Source organism: Chiloscyllium plagiosum, unplaced genomic scaffold, assembly GCF_037043375.1.
Source record: "Chiloscyllium plagiosum isolate Xiang-an unplaced genomic scaffold, Cpla_swu_hap1 HiC_scaffold_2, whole genome shotgun sequence".
Classification (NCBI taxonomy): Eukaryota; Metazoa; Chordata; class Chondrichthyes; order Orectolobiformes; family Hemiscylliidae; genus Chiloscyllium; species Chiloscyllium plagiosum.
The window spans coordinates 128709550-128728691 of NW_028270140.1; the positions used below are offsets into that span (position 1 = coordinate 128709550).

The 19142-nt window shown below is 41.4% G+C and overlaps 1 protein-coding gene across 2 annotated transcripts in view; it reads left to right on the top strand.

The window, feature by feature from the left end:
- Nucleotides 1–19142, top strand: part of LOC122556135 (ufm1-specific protease 2-like) — a 64924-nt gene that overhangs the window by 31870 nt on the left and 13912 nt on the right. For both annotated transcript variants that reach the window (XM_087973427.1, XM_087973421.1), the window contains exons 4-6: nucleotides 1525–1588; nucleotides 8427–8581; nucleotides 16105–16297. In XM_087973427.1, the coding sequence (XP_087829553.1) occupies nucleotides 1525–1588; nucleotides 8427–8581; nucleotides 16105–16297 (412 nt within the window). The remainder of the gene's footprint in view (nucleotides 1–1524; nucleotides 1589–8426; nucleotides 8582–16104; nucleotides 16298–19142) is intronic.

A 19142-nucleotide genomic window follows, 5' to 3' on the forward strand; every position in this document is an offset into this window, starting at 1 on the left:
TGGTTAGATGCATCTGCGATTGGTAGATGAGTGAAATCCAGTACACTTTTCCCTCATGTTGATTCTCTCACTATTTTCCACAGGCACTTATGGACAGATATATCTTTCAGGACTCTGCCAACTAAGTCAGTTTAACTTTCTTCTAGCCATTTTTGGTGGTAAACACAATGGTCTTACTTTTGCCTATACAAAGATGGCAGCAGCGGACGGGACAGCGTTTGGGCTCCTGTACCCGGGCTTGTCCTGCTCCTCCTCTGCATTTTTTCTATTATTCTTTTTCCTTCTCCCTCTTCCTCAAACTTACCTTGTAAAGAGAGTTCTTTGGCAGGAGGCAGCTTCGATGGGCTCTGGAATGGTGGCAGCATTTTCAGAGGCAGCAAGGCTACAGAGTCGATCAGTGTAGGCGCCTCACAATGGCATAGCATGGGCAAGAAAGCCCGAAGCGGGACACTTACTGGCACGGTGTGGGCTGAAAAGCCAGAGCAGGACACTGTCTCGGCATCATGGCATGGGCTGGAAAGCCCGAAGGGCGAGACTCTTCATGTGGCAAGCCATGGGCTGGTGTAGCCTGAAGCGGGACACTCAGTAGCAGGGTGTGGGCTGATGTAGCCCAGAGCGGGACATCCATGCAGTATAGCATGGGCTGAAAAGCCCAGAGTGGGACACTGTCTCGGCATCATTGCATGGGCTGGAAAGCCCGAAGGGCGAGACTCTTCATGTGGCAAACCATGGGCTGGTGTAGCCCGGAGCGGGACACTCTCGCCAGCTTGACGTGGGCTTGGAAATCCGAAGCAGGACGCACTCTGCGGTATGGCTTGGGCTGGAAAGCCCAAAGCAAGACCTCTTGCTGGCATGGCATGGGCTGGAAAGCTCGAAGCAGGTGTCTGACGGCAGTATGCTGCAGCAGCAGAGAAGAAAAAATTGTACTCTCTCTTTAAGTTATCTTTCTTTATTCTGTGAATAGTGCTTATGTACGAGCAGTAGTACACGCTTTTCACTGTATTTTGTCTTGAATCCACGTGACAATAAAGAATTTCAATTCATGTTACCACTTTTGGTTGACTAGTTGGTCTTTGGGAGGGTTCTTCCAATAAGTATTCAGATTTCAGGAAAGAAGATGCATAGGGCCAGTTGGGTTCGCAGACTACTTTGTCTTTTCTGTTGCCTCAGCTATTACAGACTGTTCTGTCTCATTATGTTCTTATTAGACTTCCTAATTGTGATTTGTTACAACTGAGTGAAATACTCAACAGAAAGGATCTGGACACAGCATGGGCCAGGATGGCTGGTTACCCTCCCTAATATTGGAGTAGGTTGCATGGGTTTTACAACTGTCTACTAAATGCCTTGATTGCTGTTATTTTATATTGTAACTGTTATTTTACCTGTGGATTAAAAAGTACTTCAGTGAGCAGAAATGTTTCAGCCAGTTGAAAATCAATAGATTAGTTAAATGAATGGAAATGATGAATTATGTGCAAATGGCTCTATTTGTGTGATGTCTTATCACAATTTTTATTTCAGCATTGAAGTCAATGACTACCTTAAAAGGATTCCTGCAAGGAAATCTGTAAAGATTAAACCTCTGGTAAGCCTATATATCTTTGAAAATGGTTTGTTTTTATTTCAAATGTTTCTGCAACATATCTAATGATTTTAAGAAATTCAACCAGTTTTTGCTTGTTCTGCATTTTGGAAGGCAAATCAGGGCAGGACTTATGCACTTAATGGTAAGTTCTAAGGGAGTGTTGCTGAACAAAGACCTTAGAGTGCAAGTTTATAGTTCCTTGGAAGTGGAGTCACAGGTAGTTAGGATAGTGAAGAAGGTATTTGGCATGCTACTTTTATTGGTCAGTGCATTGAATTTATGAATTGAGAGGTCATGTTGCCGCTGTACATGACACTGGTTAGGCCACTATTGGAATACTTCATGCAATTCTGGCCTCCCTGCTATAGGATGAAAGTTGTGAAACTTGAAAGGGTTCAGCAAAGATTTATAAGAATGTTGTAGAGACTGGGGGGTTGAGCAATAAGGGAGTTGTGTAAGCTGGGGCTATTTTCCCTGGAGGGTTGGATGCTCAAGGGTGGCCATATAGAAGTTTATAAAATCAGGAGGGGCATGGATAGGGTGAAATCTCAAGATCTTTTCGCTGGGGTGGAGGAGTCGAAAACTATAGGGATAGGTGAGGGGGGAAAGATTTAAAAGGATCCAAGGGGCAACGTTTTCACACAAAAGATGGTATGTGTATGGAATTAGCTGCCAGAGGAAGTGGTGGAGACTGGTACAATTACAACATTTAAATGGCATCTGCATGGGTATATGCATAGGAAGTGTTTAGAGGGATATGGGCCAAATGCTGGAAAATGGACTAGATTAATTTAGGATATCTAGTCAGGATGGACGAGTTGGACCGAAGGATCTGTTTCCATGCTGTGACTCCCAATATACAGTAAGATAAACTTAACTAGCTTCATTGGCAATGTGGATACTTCGAGGAGAAAGTGAGGTCTGCAGATGCTGGAGATCAAAGTTGAAACTTTATTGCTGGAACAGCACAGCAGGTCAGGCAGCATCCAGGGAACAGGAGATTCGACGTTTCGGGCACAGGCCCTTCTTCAGGAATCATTCCTGAAGAAGGGCCTGTGCCCGAAACGTCGAATCTCCTGTTCCCTGGATGCTGCCTGACCTGCTGTGCTGTTCCAGCAATAAAGTTTCAATGTGGATACTTCATTTTGTAAATGTGGGTAATAAATTCACGTATAGATTGGTGCTTCCAAATCATTTTGATTTCATTTGTGGCCAAGAAAAGATGGGTTTGCCAGAGGCATCATTATTGTTTAATGTTGATCCCATACTGGATATTTGGAGTTTTCTGGTCTACATACTCCATGTATACAATATGTATATTGTGTAATTGTTCTGACACATCAGAATGGTCTTTGGTGACCATGATCTTTACATGAAGGCTTTTTTTTTTTGCTAAATGTGTTGCTTTTTATTGATTTGTATTCAGAGATTTTTCAGAATTTGTCTTTGCAGTACAAGGCTTGCTTCCAAATGCAACACCCACCAGCTTGTTTGTTTGCTGTACTCCTAAATCATAGATCCAGAGCATTGTATGGTCATTTTGAATAGAAGGTCTATGAAATGATGTCATCTGCCCCCGACAGCCTTGAGTGCACCTGGACTCTCAGTCACCATTGCAGGCATCAGATTGGCCTTCTTGAGAGTGAATCCACAAAAAACAACTGGACTGGATGGAGTCTCCAGCTGTGTGCTCTGTTCCTGCACAGTCTAGCTGGTAGGAATGTTCATAAATAACATTAACCTCTCCATGCTCTGATCTGAGGTTCCCACCTGTTTCAAGAATACCACTATTGCCACAGTGCCAAAGCAACATCAGGTAATGCACCCTAATGACTACCACCTGGTAGCTCTGACGTCCATCATTATTAAGTGTTTTGAGAGGTCAGTAATGGCACACATTAACTCCAGCCCCACAGATTGCCTTGATCCACTCCAATTTGTCTACCATCACAATTGGTCCATGGCAGACGTCATCTCCCTGGCCCTACACTCAACCCTGGAGCATCTGGATAACAAGGATGCTGTCATTGACTTGAACTGTATTTCTTGAGTTTAGCTCCATGTTCAGCACCTTAATTACAACAAAACTCATCTCCAAACTCCAAGACCAAGGATTCTGTTCTCCTTCTGCAATTTCCTGACCCGTGTTATGAAGATATGGGTGTACTATACCTTTAAGAGAGTAAAAGCTAGCAGTGACAGCACCAAGTGTTCTCAATAAGGCACAATGTAATGTTCTCCAGCTACTGGGGTAACTAGTTGCCTGGAAACAACAAAACAGATTCGAATTAGGCCAATCAGTTTAAATTATACCCTGAAAAATATCAAATTCCAGTCAAGTTTAAATTGAGTATATTGACAATCTTAAAAGCCAATGACACAATCTGATGCTTTGGGGTAAAAGACTGGAGAAAATTGAATAGTTGGGAGGAGAACTGCCATCAGACAAACTGCTCATCAGAGGTACCTTCTAGAGAAGGAGTTTGCACAGAGAAAAACCTCAACACTGACCTGGAGAGCCAATCTACTTATGAAGATAAGATTAGATTAGATTACTAAATCTAAAGAGATTTGATCGCTGGCTGGGTTTTAAAATTTGAATTTTCCTGTAAATCTTAATTGGGAGTTTTATCAGACTAGTATTATAGAAGGGAAGGTAAAGATAGGTGAGAGAAAGGAGGTGTAAATAGTTGAGTTAATTATTCTCCGTTATACTTTAAGAAATAAAGTTTCTGATTTCTACTTTAAATAGTTCTTGGCCTCTCAAACTTTCACAGATGACTTCACGGGATAAATCTTTTCTGTGTTGCTGGTTTAAATTAAGCAGGAGGGTTTACCCCGTGTCGTAAGGGGAGGGGAGACAAAGAAACTGGTGAAGTCGATGTTGATGCTGTATGATTGGAGGGTCCCAAGATGGAAGGTGAGGCATTCTTCCTCCAGTCGTCATGTGGCTTGGATTTGGCTGTGTAGGAGGCTGCCCAGGACTTGAGTGACCTCGGGGAAGTGAGAGGGGGAGTTGAAGTGGTTGACCAACAGGTTGGTGGGGTTGTTTGATACGTATGTCCCAGAAATGTTCCCTGCAACATTCTGAAAATTAGCTTCCTGTCCACCTATTGTAGAGGAAACCACATCGAGAGCAACAGGCTGAGTGGATGAGGTGTTTTAAATGTGCAGGAAAATCTCTGCTGGATATGGAAGGATCCTTTGGGCTGGAGGTGTGGGGGAGGTTCTGGCGCAGGTTTTACACATCTTGGGGCAGCAAGGGAAGGTGCCAGGCATGGAGGGTGGGTTGGTGGAGGTCTTGGACCTAACGAGAGAGTCAGGGAACGAATGGTCTCTGCGAAACGCAGATAGGGGTGGGGAGGGATATACATCTCTGGTGGTGGGGTCTGATTGTAGGTGGAGGAAATGGCAGAGGATAATACGCACTATCTGGAGATTAGTGGGGTGGAAAGTGAGGATCAGCACATCTCCTCCTCTTCCCACACCTTCACCCTTGAACCACACTCCTCCAACTGCAACAAGGATAGAACCCTCCTCGTCCTTCACCCCACTAATCTCCTGATTCAGCACATTAACCTCCGCCATTTTCACCAACAATCAGACCACCCCACCAGAGAGATATTTCCCTCCCCACCCCTATCTGCGTTTCGCAGAGACTATTCGCTCCGCGACTTCCTTGTTGGGTCCATTCCCCCCCCCATCAACCCACACACAGCACTTTCCCTTGCCACCGCAAGAGGTGTAAAACCTGCTTCTACACCTCCCCCTCACCTTCGTCCAAGGCCCCAAAGGGTCCTTCCGCATCCAGCAGGGATTTTCCTGCATATTCAAACACCTCACCTACTGTGTCCCTTGCTCTCGATGTGGTGCCCTCTACATTTGGGGAGACAGGACGCCAACTCGTGAACTGTTTCAGGGAACATCTCTGGCACACATGCACCAAACAATTCCACCGCCCTGTGGCCAACCACTTCAATACCCCCTCCCGCTCTGCGAAGGACATGCTGATCCTGGGCCGCCTCCACCGCCAATTCCAAGCCACCCGACAACTGGAGGAAGAACACCTCATCTTCTGCCTTGGGACCCTCCAACCACACAGCATCAACATTGACTTCACCAGTTTTGTTATTTCCCCTCCCCCCATCCCATCCCAGATCCAACCCTCCAATAAGTTACTGCCCTCTTGAACCGTCCTACCTGTCCATCTTCTTTCTCTCCCTCTGTTAAACCCTCCACATAGACCTATCACTATCACCCCTCACCTGCACCTACCTATCATCTTCCCAGCTACCTCTTCCCCCGCACCCCCCCCCCCCCACCCAACACACACACAAATTCCTGATGAAGGGCTTATGCCTGAACGTCGACTCTTCTGCTCCTTGGATGCCGTCTGATCTGTGATGTTTTTCCAGGCTGCACTTTTGAACTCATGGTTAAAAGGATCCTAACAGACACAGTGACCGCCAGAAGAGCATCATGTTTAAAGAGATAGCAGAAGTTGGCTATTAACAAATTCAGTACCTGGTACTTGGTTCTGTTAAGCCTGGAAGAGACCCTATGACAATTGTAGAGTCATAGAGATATACAGCATGGAAACAGACCCTTCGGTCCAACTTGTTCATGCCAACTAGATATCCTAACGTAATCTAGTCCTGTTTGCAGCATTTGGCCCATTTCTCTCTTTAAACCCTTCCTATTCATGTACCCATCCAGATGCCTTTTAAATGCTGTAATTGTACCAGCCTCCATCACTTCCTCTGGTAGCGCATTCCATACACTTATCACCCTCTGTGTGAAAACGTTGCCTCTTAGGTACCTTTTATATCTTTCCCCTCTCACCCTAAACCTATGCCCTCTAGTTCTGGACTCCCTAACCTTGTCTATTTATCCTTTCCATGCCCCTCATGATTTTATAAACCTCTACAAGGTCACTCCTCAGCCTCTGATATTCCGGTGAAAAGCCCCAGCCTATTCAGCCTCTCCCTATAGTTCAAATCCTCCAACTCTGGCACCATTCTTGTCAATCTTTTCTGAACCCTTTCAAGTTTCACAATATCCTTCCAATAGGAAGTAAACTAGAATTGCATGCAATATTCCAAAAGTGGCCTAACCAATGTTTTGTACAGCCACAACATGACCTCCCAACTCCTATACTCAGTGCTCTGACCAATAAAGGAACACATACCAAACGCCTTCTTCACTGTCCTATCTACCTGCAACTCTACTTTCAAGGAACTATGAACCTGCACTTAATGGTCTCTTTGTTCAGCAACACTCCCCAGGACCTTACCATTAAGTGTGTAAGTTTTGCTCTGATTTGCTTTTCCAAAATTATCTAAATTAAATTCCATCTGCCACTCCTCAGCCCATTGGCCCATCTGATCAAGATCCCATTATACTCTGAGATAACCTTTCTTCACTATCCACTACACATCTAATTTTGGTGTAACCTACTAACTTACTAATTATACCTCCTATATCCAAATCATTTATATAAATGATGAAAAGCAATGGATCTAGCACCAATCCTTGTGACATACCACTGCTCACAGGCCTCCAGTCTGAAAAGCAACCCTTCAACACCATCCACTGTCCTCTACCTTCGAACCAGTTCTGTATCCAAATGGCCAGTTCTCTCTGTATTCCATGAGATCTAATCTTGCTAATCAGTCTCCAAAACACAGCAATTTGGAAAGAGTTAATCAGACTATCAACGAGGAGGCAGAATTTAATTCTTTTGAATTATGTTTTCTGGGCTGCTGATGAGACAGTATGAGATTTGAAAGTGCTCTGCCTAGCCTGATACATCAGCTTCTGGAAACCCAAAGAATAAAATGTTGAGTTTGAAGTATTACTGCCCTTGCATGGGTGAACTGGTAGCATGCTGAAAACTGATAGCATGCTGAAAACTGGTAGCATGCTGAAAACTGGTAGCATCCAAGGAACAGGAGAATCAATGTTTCGGGCATAAGCCCTTCTTCAGGAACTGGTAGCATGATCATGAACAAATTTCCAGAAAAGCAGCCAAGGAGTTCATAACTTGTGATACAATGCATCATGAAAGCCTTTTAAATAATCTGGCCAGTTTTGTTGCCTGTTTATTGCTTGACTGTGTTTGTTTGCCTGTCTTTGTGTGAATGGGGGCTAAAAATAAATGCTTTAGGCATAAAACACAGACATTAATGAGCTTACAGTGTTGTTTAACTTTCCTTCTGCTACAGTTACTGTGTATCTAATAAGTAGTTAATTCTTTAAGATATAAAACCTGTGTCTTGAAAATTAATTATTTGCAAAGTTTGGGGTGGGTTATTCAAAAGTCTAGTTAGGAATCAGTTGAGTGACTTTGGGTGTCTTCGGATTTATACAGAAGTAGAAAAGCTGATTTGGTTCGGCTATCTGTCACCATGTTGTAACAGAGGCGAAGTCCACTTTTTCTCATCAAACTTTTTAATAATGGAAATGACTGATAGACTCAGTGAAGAATAAGAGTGGTTGGAAGGATAATTTAGAAAACTGGATACTATCTCCCTGAGAACATAAGAAGGCTTGATCATGGTATTTACAATAGTGTTCTGCGTCTTTTGCATGAAATCCCACAGCTCTATCCGTTTAGTTTTGCAGGCAGTAGTTGATTTCCTCATGTAATGCATTAATGTTTGAGAAACCAGAGAGTATTTCAAATTTGTAAGTAAAATCAATTCAAATAGAGGTCAGTAAATACACTTTTCAAAGATGCCTCAGATTAACATGCATATTACTTTCTCAGGACTTGATGGTGAAATGGTTTTTTTTTGTGAAGAGCTATTTTAATAACTCATTTTGTTCTTACTTTCAGAAAGTTGTAAACCTAGAGCTTTTGTTTGAATTGACAAGGCCTGATGTCTTTGAAATTGTAACTATTCAGAACAATAAAAATTCACGAATCCACTTCAGACTGATTCTCCCCATTGATGTGGTCGTATTTGCTAATCCAGAGGATGAATGGGGACAGTATGTATTGTTCTATTTATTAACAATGCAACATATAATCCAGAGTCAGTAATATTTCGGTAAAATCATTTTAAACACGTTGGCTATATAATATCTTAGGCTAAATGTTTTCTTTAGGCATTGAAGCTGGCTGTCCAAAATTATCTGGTTTTATTCTGAGGCATTTACAGCATACTTTGTGATAATGGACTGGATTGTCGAGAGACACACTATTTCTATTTCTTTTATATTCTTTGGTATTGTCTTAAGTATGTTTCGGAAAATTTTATATTTTCCCTTGTGTTGCTATTGACTTGTTCTTAAAACAGTGTTTATTAAACCATGTTTTTATGAGTAGGTGGCAGCAAAAATAACATGGTGGTAAATCAATAAATGAGGAAGAACGTCAAAATTATTTCAAAATAAAGTTTGTACACTGAACTCCAGAAGAATACATTTACAGTGAACATTGATCCCCTTCCAATCTTAAATGGAACAAGTCAATATCATGGAAGTATCATTGAATTTTGCAATACAGGAGACCAGTTGACCTATCGTATCTTTACTATCTTCCGAAATTCTCCAGCCCCGTCTCCATAGCCCCATAAATTCATTGTTTTCAAATATATATCCAGCTCTCTTTTGAATCTTCATATGAAATCTGCTTCCACTACTCTCCCAGACAACACATTGCAAATCCTAACAACTCTTTTAATTCTTGACTAAAGAAGTTTCTCTTCATTTTATTCCTAGCTCTCTGGCTGACACCTAAATAATGCAATGTCTTGTAAATATATTCATCCCTTCCTTGCTTCGATCATTAGTGGAAGCAACCTCATCCCTTTTCCTTCATTAATTCTCTGTTAGCAATTGTGCAACTTCTCTGCATGATTTTACAAACCATTCAAAAGTAACTACTTGCCAGAACAACCAAACTTGGTGGTTTGGCAAACATTGAGGGTGAGCAGAATGGTTAGACAAATGGCAGATAGAAATAGAGTGACAGAGATGTACAGCACGGTCCAACTCATTCATGCCGACCAGATATCCTAACCTAATCTAGTCCCATATCCCTCTAAACCCTTCCTATTTATATACTCATTCAGATGTCTTTTAAATGCTGTAATTGTACCAGCCTCCACCACTTCCTCTGGCAACTCATTCCATACATGTACCACCCTCTATGTGAAAATGTTGCCCCTTAAGTCCCTTAAATCTATGCTCTCTCGTTCCGGACTCCCTCACTCCAGAGAAAAGACCTTATCTATTTATTCTATCAGTGTCCCTCATGATTTTATGAACCTCTATAAGGTCACCCCTCCGCCTCCAATGCTCCAGGGAAAATAGCCCCAGCCTATTCAGCCTTTCCTTGTTGCTCAAATCCTTCAATCCTGGGAACATCCTTTTCCAAATTGCAGCACCTTGCATTTACCTAAATTAAACCATCTGCCACTCCTCAGCCCATTGGCCCATCTGATCAAAATTGCATTGTACTTTAATGTAACCTTCTTTGCTGTCCACTACACGTCCAGTTTTGGTGTCATCTGCAAACTTGCTAATAATACCTCCTATGTTCACATCCAAATTATTTGCATAAATAACAAGAGAGTCAAACAATCAGGACAGGCAGGAACAAAGCAGAGAACAAGGTAGGACTGATAACTTAAACTGCATTTACTTCCAACCAAGAGGCCTAACAGGGAAGGCAGATGAACTCAGGGCATGATTAGGAATGTGGGACTGGGATATCATAGCAATTACAGAAACGTGGCTCAGGGATGGACAGGACTGGCAGCTTAATGTTTTGGGATACAATTGCTACAGGAAGGATAGAAAGAGAGGCAGAGAGGAGGGGAAGTGGCGTTTTTGATAAGGAATAGTGTGACTGCTGTACTGAGGGAGGATATTCCTGGGAATACATCCAGGGAAGTTATTTGGGTGGAACTGAGAAGTAAGAAAGGGATGATCACCTTATTGGGATTGTATTATAGACCGCCTAATAGTCAGCAGGAAATTAAGAATTTGTAAGGAGATTTCAGTTATCTGTAAGAGTAATAGGGTGGTTATAGTAGGGGATTTTGACTTTCCAAACATGGACTGGGACTGCCATAGTGTTAGATGGAGAGAAGTTTGTTAAGTGTGTACAAGAAAATTTTCTGATTCAGTATGTAGATATACCTACTAGAGAATATGCAAAACTTGACCTACTCTTGGGAAATAAGGCAGGGCAAGTGACTGAGGTGTCAGTGGGGGAGCACTTTGGGGCCAGCGACCATAATTCTACTAGTTTTAAAATAGTGATGGAAAAGGATAGACCAGATCTAAAAGTTGATGTTCTAAATTGGAGGAAGGCAAATTTTGACAGTATTAGGCCAGAACTTTCAAAAGCTGATTGGGGCAGATGTTCGCAGGTAAAGGGACAGCTGAAAAATGGGAAGCCTTCAAAAATGAGATAACGAGAGTCTAAAGCTATGAAACGAAATATGAGGTCATGTATTTTGGCAGACAGGCAGAGGCAGTATAAACATATTGGGCCAGTTCTGAAGAGAGTACTGAGATAAAATACTGAGGACACAGAAAGACATTTGAAGGGAGTAAGATGATGAGGCTGACTAGCCACGCATTTGACATCTAAGGATTTGTGAGCTTTGTAAAGGGGGTACGGAGTTCGACAGAAGGAAAGTTATGAGTGAGGTTTTGTAAATTTGGTTATTTTACAAAGAAAGATTGAACATTTGGATCTTTAACCTATGGAGCTGCAGTTGATCTTATTGATTCATATGAAATCCTGAAGGGACTTGGGTTGGCTATTGGAAGAATATTTCATCTATGAACATAGCTAATGTCTTGGAAAACTAGAATCAAATTACAGAAGAGAGGATGCTGTACGTACTAAAATGCATAAAGATGGATAAATTGCTGGGACCTTTGCTGAGATATTTATATAATCGACAGCTGCAGGTGAGGTGCTGGAAGACTGGAGGAGGGTTAATGTGCCATTATTTAAGAAAGGTGGTAAGGAAAAGCCAGGACACCATAAATCAGACAGCCTGATGTCACCAGAGAGCAGGTTATTGGAGGGCGTTCTGACAGACAGGGTTTAAATGCATTTGGAAAGACAAAGAGTGATTAGGGATAGTCAGCATGGTTTTGTGCATGGAAAATTGTGTCTAACTTATTTGACTGAGTTTTTTGAAGAGGTGGCAAAGAGGATCGATGAAGGCAGAGCAACATTTGTTGTCTATATGGACTTCAGCAAGGCAATCGACAAAGTTCTGCATGGTAGACTGGTTAGCAAGGTTAAGTCACATGGAATCCTGGGGAGCAAGCCAATTGGATACAAAATTGGCTTGAAGAAAGGAGACAGGGTGGTGATGGAGGGTTGTTTTTTGGACTGGAGGGTTGTGACTAGTGGTATGCAGCAAGATTGGTGCTGGGTCTATCCACTGCTTTTCGCCATTTATATAAATGATTTGGATGTGAGTATAGGAGGTATTGTTAGTAAGTTTGCAGATGACATCAAAATTGGTGGTGTGGTGAATTCCTGATGAAGGGCTTATGCCCGAAATGTTGATTCTCCTGCTCCTCAGATGCTGCTTGACCTGATGTGCTTTTCCAGCATCACATTCTACTCTGATCTCCAGCATCTGCAGTCCTCACTTTCTACTACTTTACAAGGATGTTGCTGAGATTGGAAGATCTCAGCTATAGGGAGAGGCTGAATAGGCTAGGTCTTTTTTGCCATGGAGCATTTGAGGTTTATAAATTTGAGGTTTTTGAGGTTTATAAATTTGTGAGGGGATTGAGTGAATAGCCAAGGACAGGGGAATCCAAAAGGTTTAAGGTGGGAGGGGAAAGATTTAAAAGCGACCCTGAGGGGCAACATTTTTGCGGAGTGTGGTGCGTGTATGGACCAAGCTGCCAGAGAAAGCAAGTACAGTTATATCATTTAAAAGGCATTTGAATAGGCATGTGAACAGGAAACGTTTAGAGTGATATCAGCCAAATGCTAGCAAATGGAACTAAATCAGTTTAGGATATGTGGTTGGCATGGTCGAATTGGACCAAAGGCCTGTTTCTGTGCTGTATAACAGTATGTCTGTATGAGTGGGAAAGTACAGGCAGTTTGTTGCATTTGATTTTTTAAATACTATATAACAAAATAACTAATAGCAGAAGTAAGCCATTAAGCTCATTGCACCCTCACTGCTATTCAATTAGATCATAGCTCATCTCTTAATCTTCAAATTCATTTTCCTGCCTTATCCCATAATGCTTAAATCTCTTAGTGATTAGAAATATGTTCATCTCAGCTGTAAATATACTGAACAACTTATGTCATCAACAGTAAAAGAATTCCACAGACTCACTACCCTCAGGGATGATAGAGTATTTATTTGCTCTGAGTCATGAGATATTTTCTTAAAGATCTGTCACTGTTCATTGACTGCCTTTCCTGCTAAACTCCTTTCCTAATCCATTCCAGTCAACTCTGAACTTATTCCCATGTAATTACCATTATTTAGCAATGTTGTTTCTGACCCAAGTTTCTCACTGTCACGCTGAGTGCCAAATTCTACCATGTTATGATCACTGATTCCTCAGGGATGTTTTACTTTGAGATCATTTATTAAACCTGCCTTAATAAACATTACTAGATCCAAAACAGTCTGATCTCTAGTTTGATCCACAGCATAGGAAATCAGCTTAAATACTCTTTTTTGATTTCTTAACTCATCGCTATCTAGAATCATGGAATCTCTACAGTGTGGAAAGAGGCCTTTCAACCCATTGAGTCTGCACCAAGCCTCTGAACAGCATCCAACCCAAAACCAGCCCCTTACCCTATCTCTGTAATGCTGTTTTACCATGGCTAATGGCAGCTAGCCTGTACATCAATGGACACTAGACAGTTTAGATGGCCAATCCACCTAACCTGAACATCTTTGGATTAAGAGAGGAAAGCGGAGTACCGGATGGCAATCCACGGGGATACGGGGAGAATGTGACAGTCACCCAAGGCTGGAATTGAACCCGGGTCCATGGTGGTGTGAAGCAACAGTGCTGACCACATCCAATTTGATCTTCGCAATCTACAAGAAGATTATAATTGATTTATTACCTTTTCAACATGCCCATATTATCTCTTAATTGATTCTGTGTTCTACAGAACAGTTACTGTTTGGGGACCTATCTTTTACTCCAGCAGTGATTCTCATTGGTTGTTTATAACTTCCATTCATATGGATTTTACTTTATCTGATCCACGATCATTTTTTCCTTTAACATTTACTCCATCTCATATTGGCAAAGCGACACTACCAGCCTCTCCTTGCTGCGTTTGCCTTCGAGAGGTCATGTCGACTCTGGATATTTAGTTTACAACTTTGACCTCCTAACAATCATGAATTTGCATAGGTCATCCCTATTAGCCTTTAGTTGTGCCGTTAAATTATTTATTTAGTTCTGAATAACACATTCACTTAAGTAAAGAGACGTTAATTTTGACCTTTGTTCCTATTTGCTCTTTTTTATGCTTGTATAAGAAAAAGCTTTTATGCTTCTTCTCCTGCCTGCCCTTTCCTGTTCCATTCTGAGTATCATTGTTCTGATGCATGATTCAAATATTCATACATATTTGCATACGTGCACATTTAGACAAAACTCTTTAAGACAACTAGTTACTTCTTCACATTTTAAATGCACAAATCATACATGCAAATCATAACAGAATTTTCTTGAATTAGCTTTATTGTCACATACTAAAATGAGTACAGTGAAAAGTTTACAAGTCGCCGCATAACGGTGCCATCTTAGGCTGAAAGCTACTAGGTACAGATTCTAAAGAATAAATTCTCAGGAAAAAAAGAGTATAGAAAAGTAAAGAAATAACAAGTCCAGCTTTACAGATCATAGAAATAAATTAGAAAAATAAATTCATAAAAAGTTCAGAGTCTTTTCAACCCAGTCCACACCTGTACCTAGCCTCCAGTAACTGAAAGAGAGACCTCCACCGCCTCACTGCTGTCTGCACGATACCCACCAGTGCAGGAGTTGCTACATTTAGGCACCATCTCTTTGCTGTTGGGCCCACTTCGCTGAGGCCACTGAATCGACAATTGCCCACAACCACGAGTCCCCAGCTCCGCTGCTGCCACTGCCTCACCAATAACCAGAAGTCTTTGAACATGTTGCCAGGTCAAGCGTCCTGACTCTAGGCCTACTGTCACTAAGAGTCCCTGGCTCTGCTGCCAGACCATTGTGCTACTGATCACTAGAGGAGTTTTTCTGCTGCCTGTCCCAAATGCCTGGAGGATATTCTTACTGCCACTGCTACTGGCACCTGAACATTGGGAGGATATCCTTGCTGCTACTGTCACCAATCCCAAATGCTAAATGAATGTTCTTGCTGCTGTTGCGGCCACTCCAATTGCTGGGAGAAGTCACATCCGCCACTCCACATGCAGCCTGCTCTTAGTGCCGCACTGATGATGCCGACCAACCAGCCACAGAAAATACAAAGGACAAAAGAGAAAAAAAGTCAAAAACAATGAAAGAAAAAGAGCAAAAGAAAAGAACAAAAAATAAAGCAGATGAGCCCTGGGTAAGAGTGCGCAAACAGCCCTGCCAGTCTGCCGCCATATTGAAACACTAGCATTTTAGTTATCTTGTCATTTGTGTGCTGAAATTGTATGCTTAGTATTCTTCCGGACAAGTCAAAACAGGCAAGTGTATTTGCTGAGGATTGTGTTGACCTCATACGTAGTACATGAGCCTGGAGTAGAAGGGTCAATTAATATATTTGAAATACCATAAATTCTAAATAAAAAGATCTCTTGCTTTTACACCGGAGTACATTCTGTTAATTTACAGACAGTACTTCCCTGGTGCATTTCTCATGACAATGTTTCAACCAATCAATTGACTTTCCAACCAACCAGCAGCACCCTTTTTTCATTGCTGTACAATGTTCCTTCTGAGAGTTGAAAATGTGTTGCTGGAAATGCGCAGCAGGTCAGGCAGCATCCAAGGAGCAGGAGAATCGATGTTTCGGGCATGAGCCCTTCTTCAGGCAACACATTTTCAGCTCTGATCTCCAGCATCTGCAGTCCTCACTTTCTCCTTCTGAGAGTTCATTTTTGTTTTCAGAAATTGTTGACATTTCTCCATTGATAGAGCCAAGCTCTATTCCAATAATGGTTTTATATTGAAATTTTGATTTGTGTATTTTGCATTAAGATTTTCTGCTTTTATCATGAAGAGAATTTTTGATGAGTTATGATGATTTTTAATATGTTAGAAAGAACATTTGCTACTGCAAAGCTACAGATTTCATTGATGAGTGAAAACATTCGATGGTTTCCAAATTTACTTCGTGTAAAGGTTTTATTTTCTCCTAATGTTTGAAGAGAAAGCGGTAGATAGCAGTGAAGCTAAATTACAACTTTATTTAATTTTGTATCTGCAATAGTTTTTGTTTTGTTCAGTGGTGCACCGTATGTAATATAGAACATGCTTTTAATTATTAATTATATTTTTGACAGGCTGCAAGAGCAATTTGTAAAAGCAGTTTCTACACAGCTATATGAGATGGACCAGTGCATTCAGAGATTTACAAAAGGAAAGTCTGTCCCAATTCCGCAAGCATTCCACTTTGAACTGCCAGAGTCTAGTGCTCTTACGACAGTAATATACCCTGCTGGATACACTGAAAAGGATCTGGAACCGCTACGAAAAGTAGGACTGGAATACAATCACTTTTTCCTTTAATGAAGTCTGTTCATCAGCTACTAAAGCAGCAATTTATTGGATGACAAATTCGGTTATGAGGATAGATTGAGGAGTGCTCTGAAAGGGTATTGATAAGTTGGTGGAGTGGACGGACTGGTAGCAAATAAAGTTCAGTGCAGAGAAGTGTGAGGTGATGCACTTTGCTAAGAGCAGTGAAAGATAATATAAAATAGTGTTTCCAATTTTAAAGTAGATGCAGGAGCAGAGGGACCTGAGTGTATACGTGCACTTTTCATTAAGGGTGGCAGGCTATGTGGAGAGTTCAATTTAAAAAGCACACTGTATCCTCAGCTATATTAATATGAGTATGGACTACAATAGGAAGTCACTTGTTAGACTTAACTGGAGTTTTAGGTACAATTATGGGGTGCCACATTATAGGAAAGATGTAAATGTATTGGAGAGAGGGCAGAAGTGATTTACAATGGCTGTTCCAGGAATAAAAAACTTCTGTGAGGATAGATTGAAGAAGTTGGTACTGCTCTCCTTGAGAGAAGTCAGAAAAATCTATAGCGGTTTTCAAAATGTATCAACACACTGGATAGGGTAGATAAGGATAAGCTGCCCTGTTCATAAAAGAAATAGAAAGAAGGAGGCGTAGATTTAAAAACGTGATCTGCAAAAAAAGTAAGCATGTTGTGAAAGAAAACTTTTTCATACTGTGTGTAGTTAGGATATGGAATGTATTGCCTGGAAATCTGGTTAAGGCAGGTTCTATTGAGACTTTCAAAAGTTTTGAATGACATACTACTCCTATGTTCTATGTTCTGTTGCACATAAAGCAGGAATAAATTGCTGAGTTTGATGATCAGCCATGAAGTGCCAAATAGCCTACTCCTCCTCTTTTCTACATTTCTAAGGCATTGGATGATTATTTGGATAGAAATGGTATGCAAAGGTAAGGGTGTATAAAGCATTAGGTTGGCACTAAATAATAATGCTCATTTGAAGAGCCAGTACGAGCATGATAGACCACATGGCATCCTTCTCCATCATAACGATTCTTTGAAATTGAGATTGTTATTGAGACAGAGAATCATATAGCATGGAAACAGACTATTCGATCTAACTGGTCTGTACTGACCAGACATTCCAATCTGACTTAGTCCCATTTGCCAGCATATGGCCTATACCTCCCTATACCCTTCCTATTCATAAACCTATTCAGATGCCTTTTAAATGTTATGGTACCAACCTCCACCACTTTGACTGGTTGCTCATTCCATACACACACAACACTCTGCATAAAAAATGTTGCCCCTGTGTTCCCTTTTAAATTTTTCCACACTCCTCTTTAAACCTATATTCTCTAGTTTTGGACTCTCCACCTAGGGAAAGTACCTTGGATATTCACGCTATCCATGTCCCGTATGATTTTATAAACCTCTATAAGGTCACCCATCAGCCTGCAACACTCCAGGGGAAAAAAGTCTGAGCCAATTCAGCCTCTCCTGAAAGCTCAAACCTTCAGTCCCAGCAACATTCTTGTAAATCTTTTATGCACCCTTTAAAGTTTAACAACATCTTCTTATAGAAGGACAATCAGAATTGTCTTCAGTATTCTAAAAGTGGCCTCATCAATGTTCTGTACAGCCTCAACATGACATCCCAACTGCTAACTCAATTTTATGACCAGTGAAAGGTAAATGTGCCAAATGCCACCTTCACGCCATGTCTACCTGTAACTCCACTTCCAAGGAATTATGCATCTGCACCCCTATGTCTGTTTGTTCAACAACACTCCCCAGGCCCTACCATTAACTATATAAGTTCTGTCCTGCTTTGCCTTTCCAAAAATGCCTCACATTTACCTAAATTAAAATCCATTTGCCACTCCTCAGTCTATTGGTCCAACTGATCAAGGTCCTGTTGTACTCTGAGATAATCTTCTTCACTGTCCACTGTGCTACTTATTTTGGTGTCGTGCAAACTTACTATGCCACCTGTAGTCACATGCAAATCATTTATATAAATGACAGAAAGCAGTGAACCCAATACCGATCCTTGTGGCACACTTCTGGTTACAGGCCAATTTTGTATCCAATTGGCTGGCTGGCCCCCGGATCATTCCTGATGAAGAGCTTATGCTCGAAATGTCAACTCTCCTGCTCCTTGGATGCTGCCTGACTGGCTGTGCTTTTCCAGCACCGCATTCTTTGACTCTGATCTCCAGCATCTGCAGTCCCCTGGAAATAATGTGATCTAACCTTACTAACCAATCTACCATGCGGAACCTTGTTGAATACTTTGCTGATGTCCATATAGACAACATCTACTACTCTGCCTTCATCAATCTTCTCTGTCACCTTTTCAACAAACTCAAGTTAGTGAGACACGATTTCCCATGCACAAAGCCATGTTGATTATCCCAATCAGTTCCTTCTGTTTTCAAATGCGTGTAAATCCTATCCTTCAGAATCCCTTCCGACAACTTAACCAACCACTGATGTAAAGCTCATTGGTCTACAGTTCCCTGGTATTTCCTTACCAACATTTTAATATAATGGCACTATATTAGCCAACCTCTACTCTTTCTTCACCTCACCTGTGACTGTCGATGATACAAGAGGCCCAGCAATCTCTTCCTTAGCTTCCCACAAAATTCTGGGAAACACCTGATCAGATCCTGGGGATTTATCTACCTTTATGCATTTTAAGACCCCAAGCACCTTCTCTTCTGTAATATGAACTGTGACGATACTGTGGTTTTAAGGCACCAAGCAGTTTACCAGAGCCACTAGTGTAAACAACTTGTCAGGCCTTGGATTTTTTAAAAAATTGGAACAAAAGA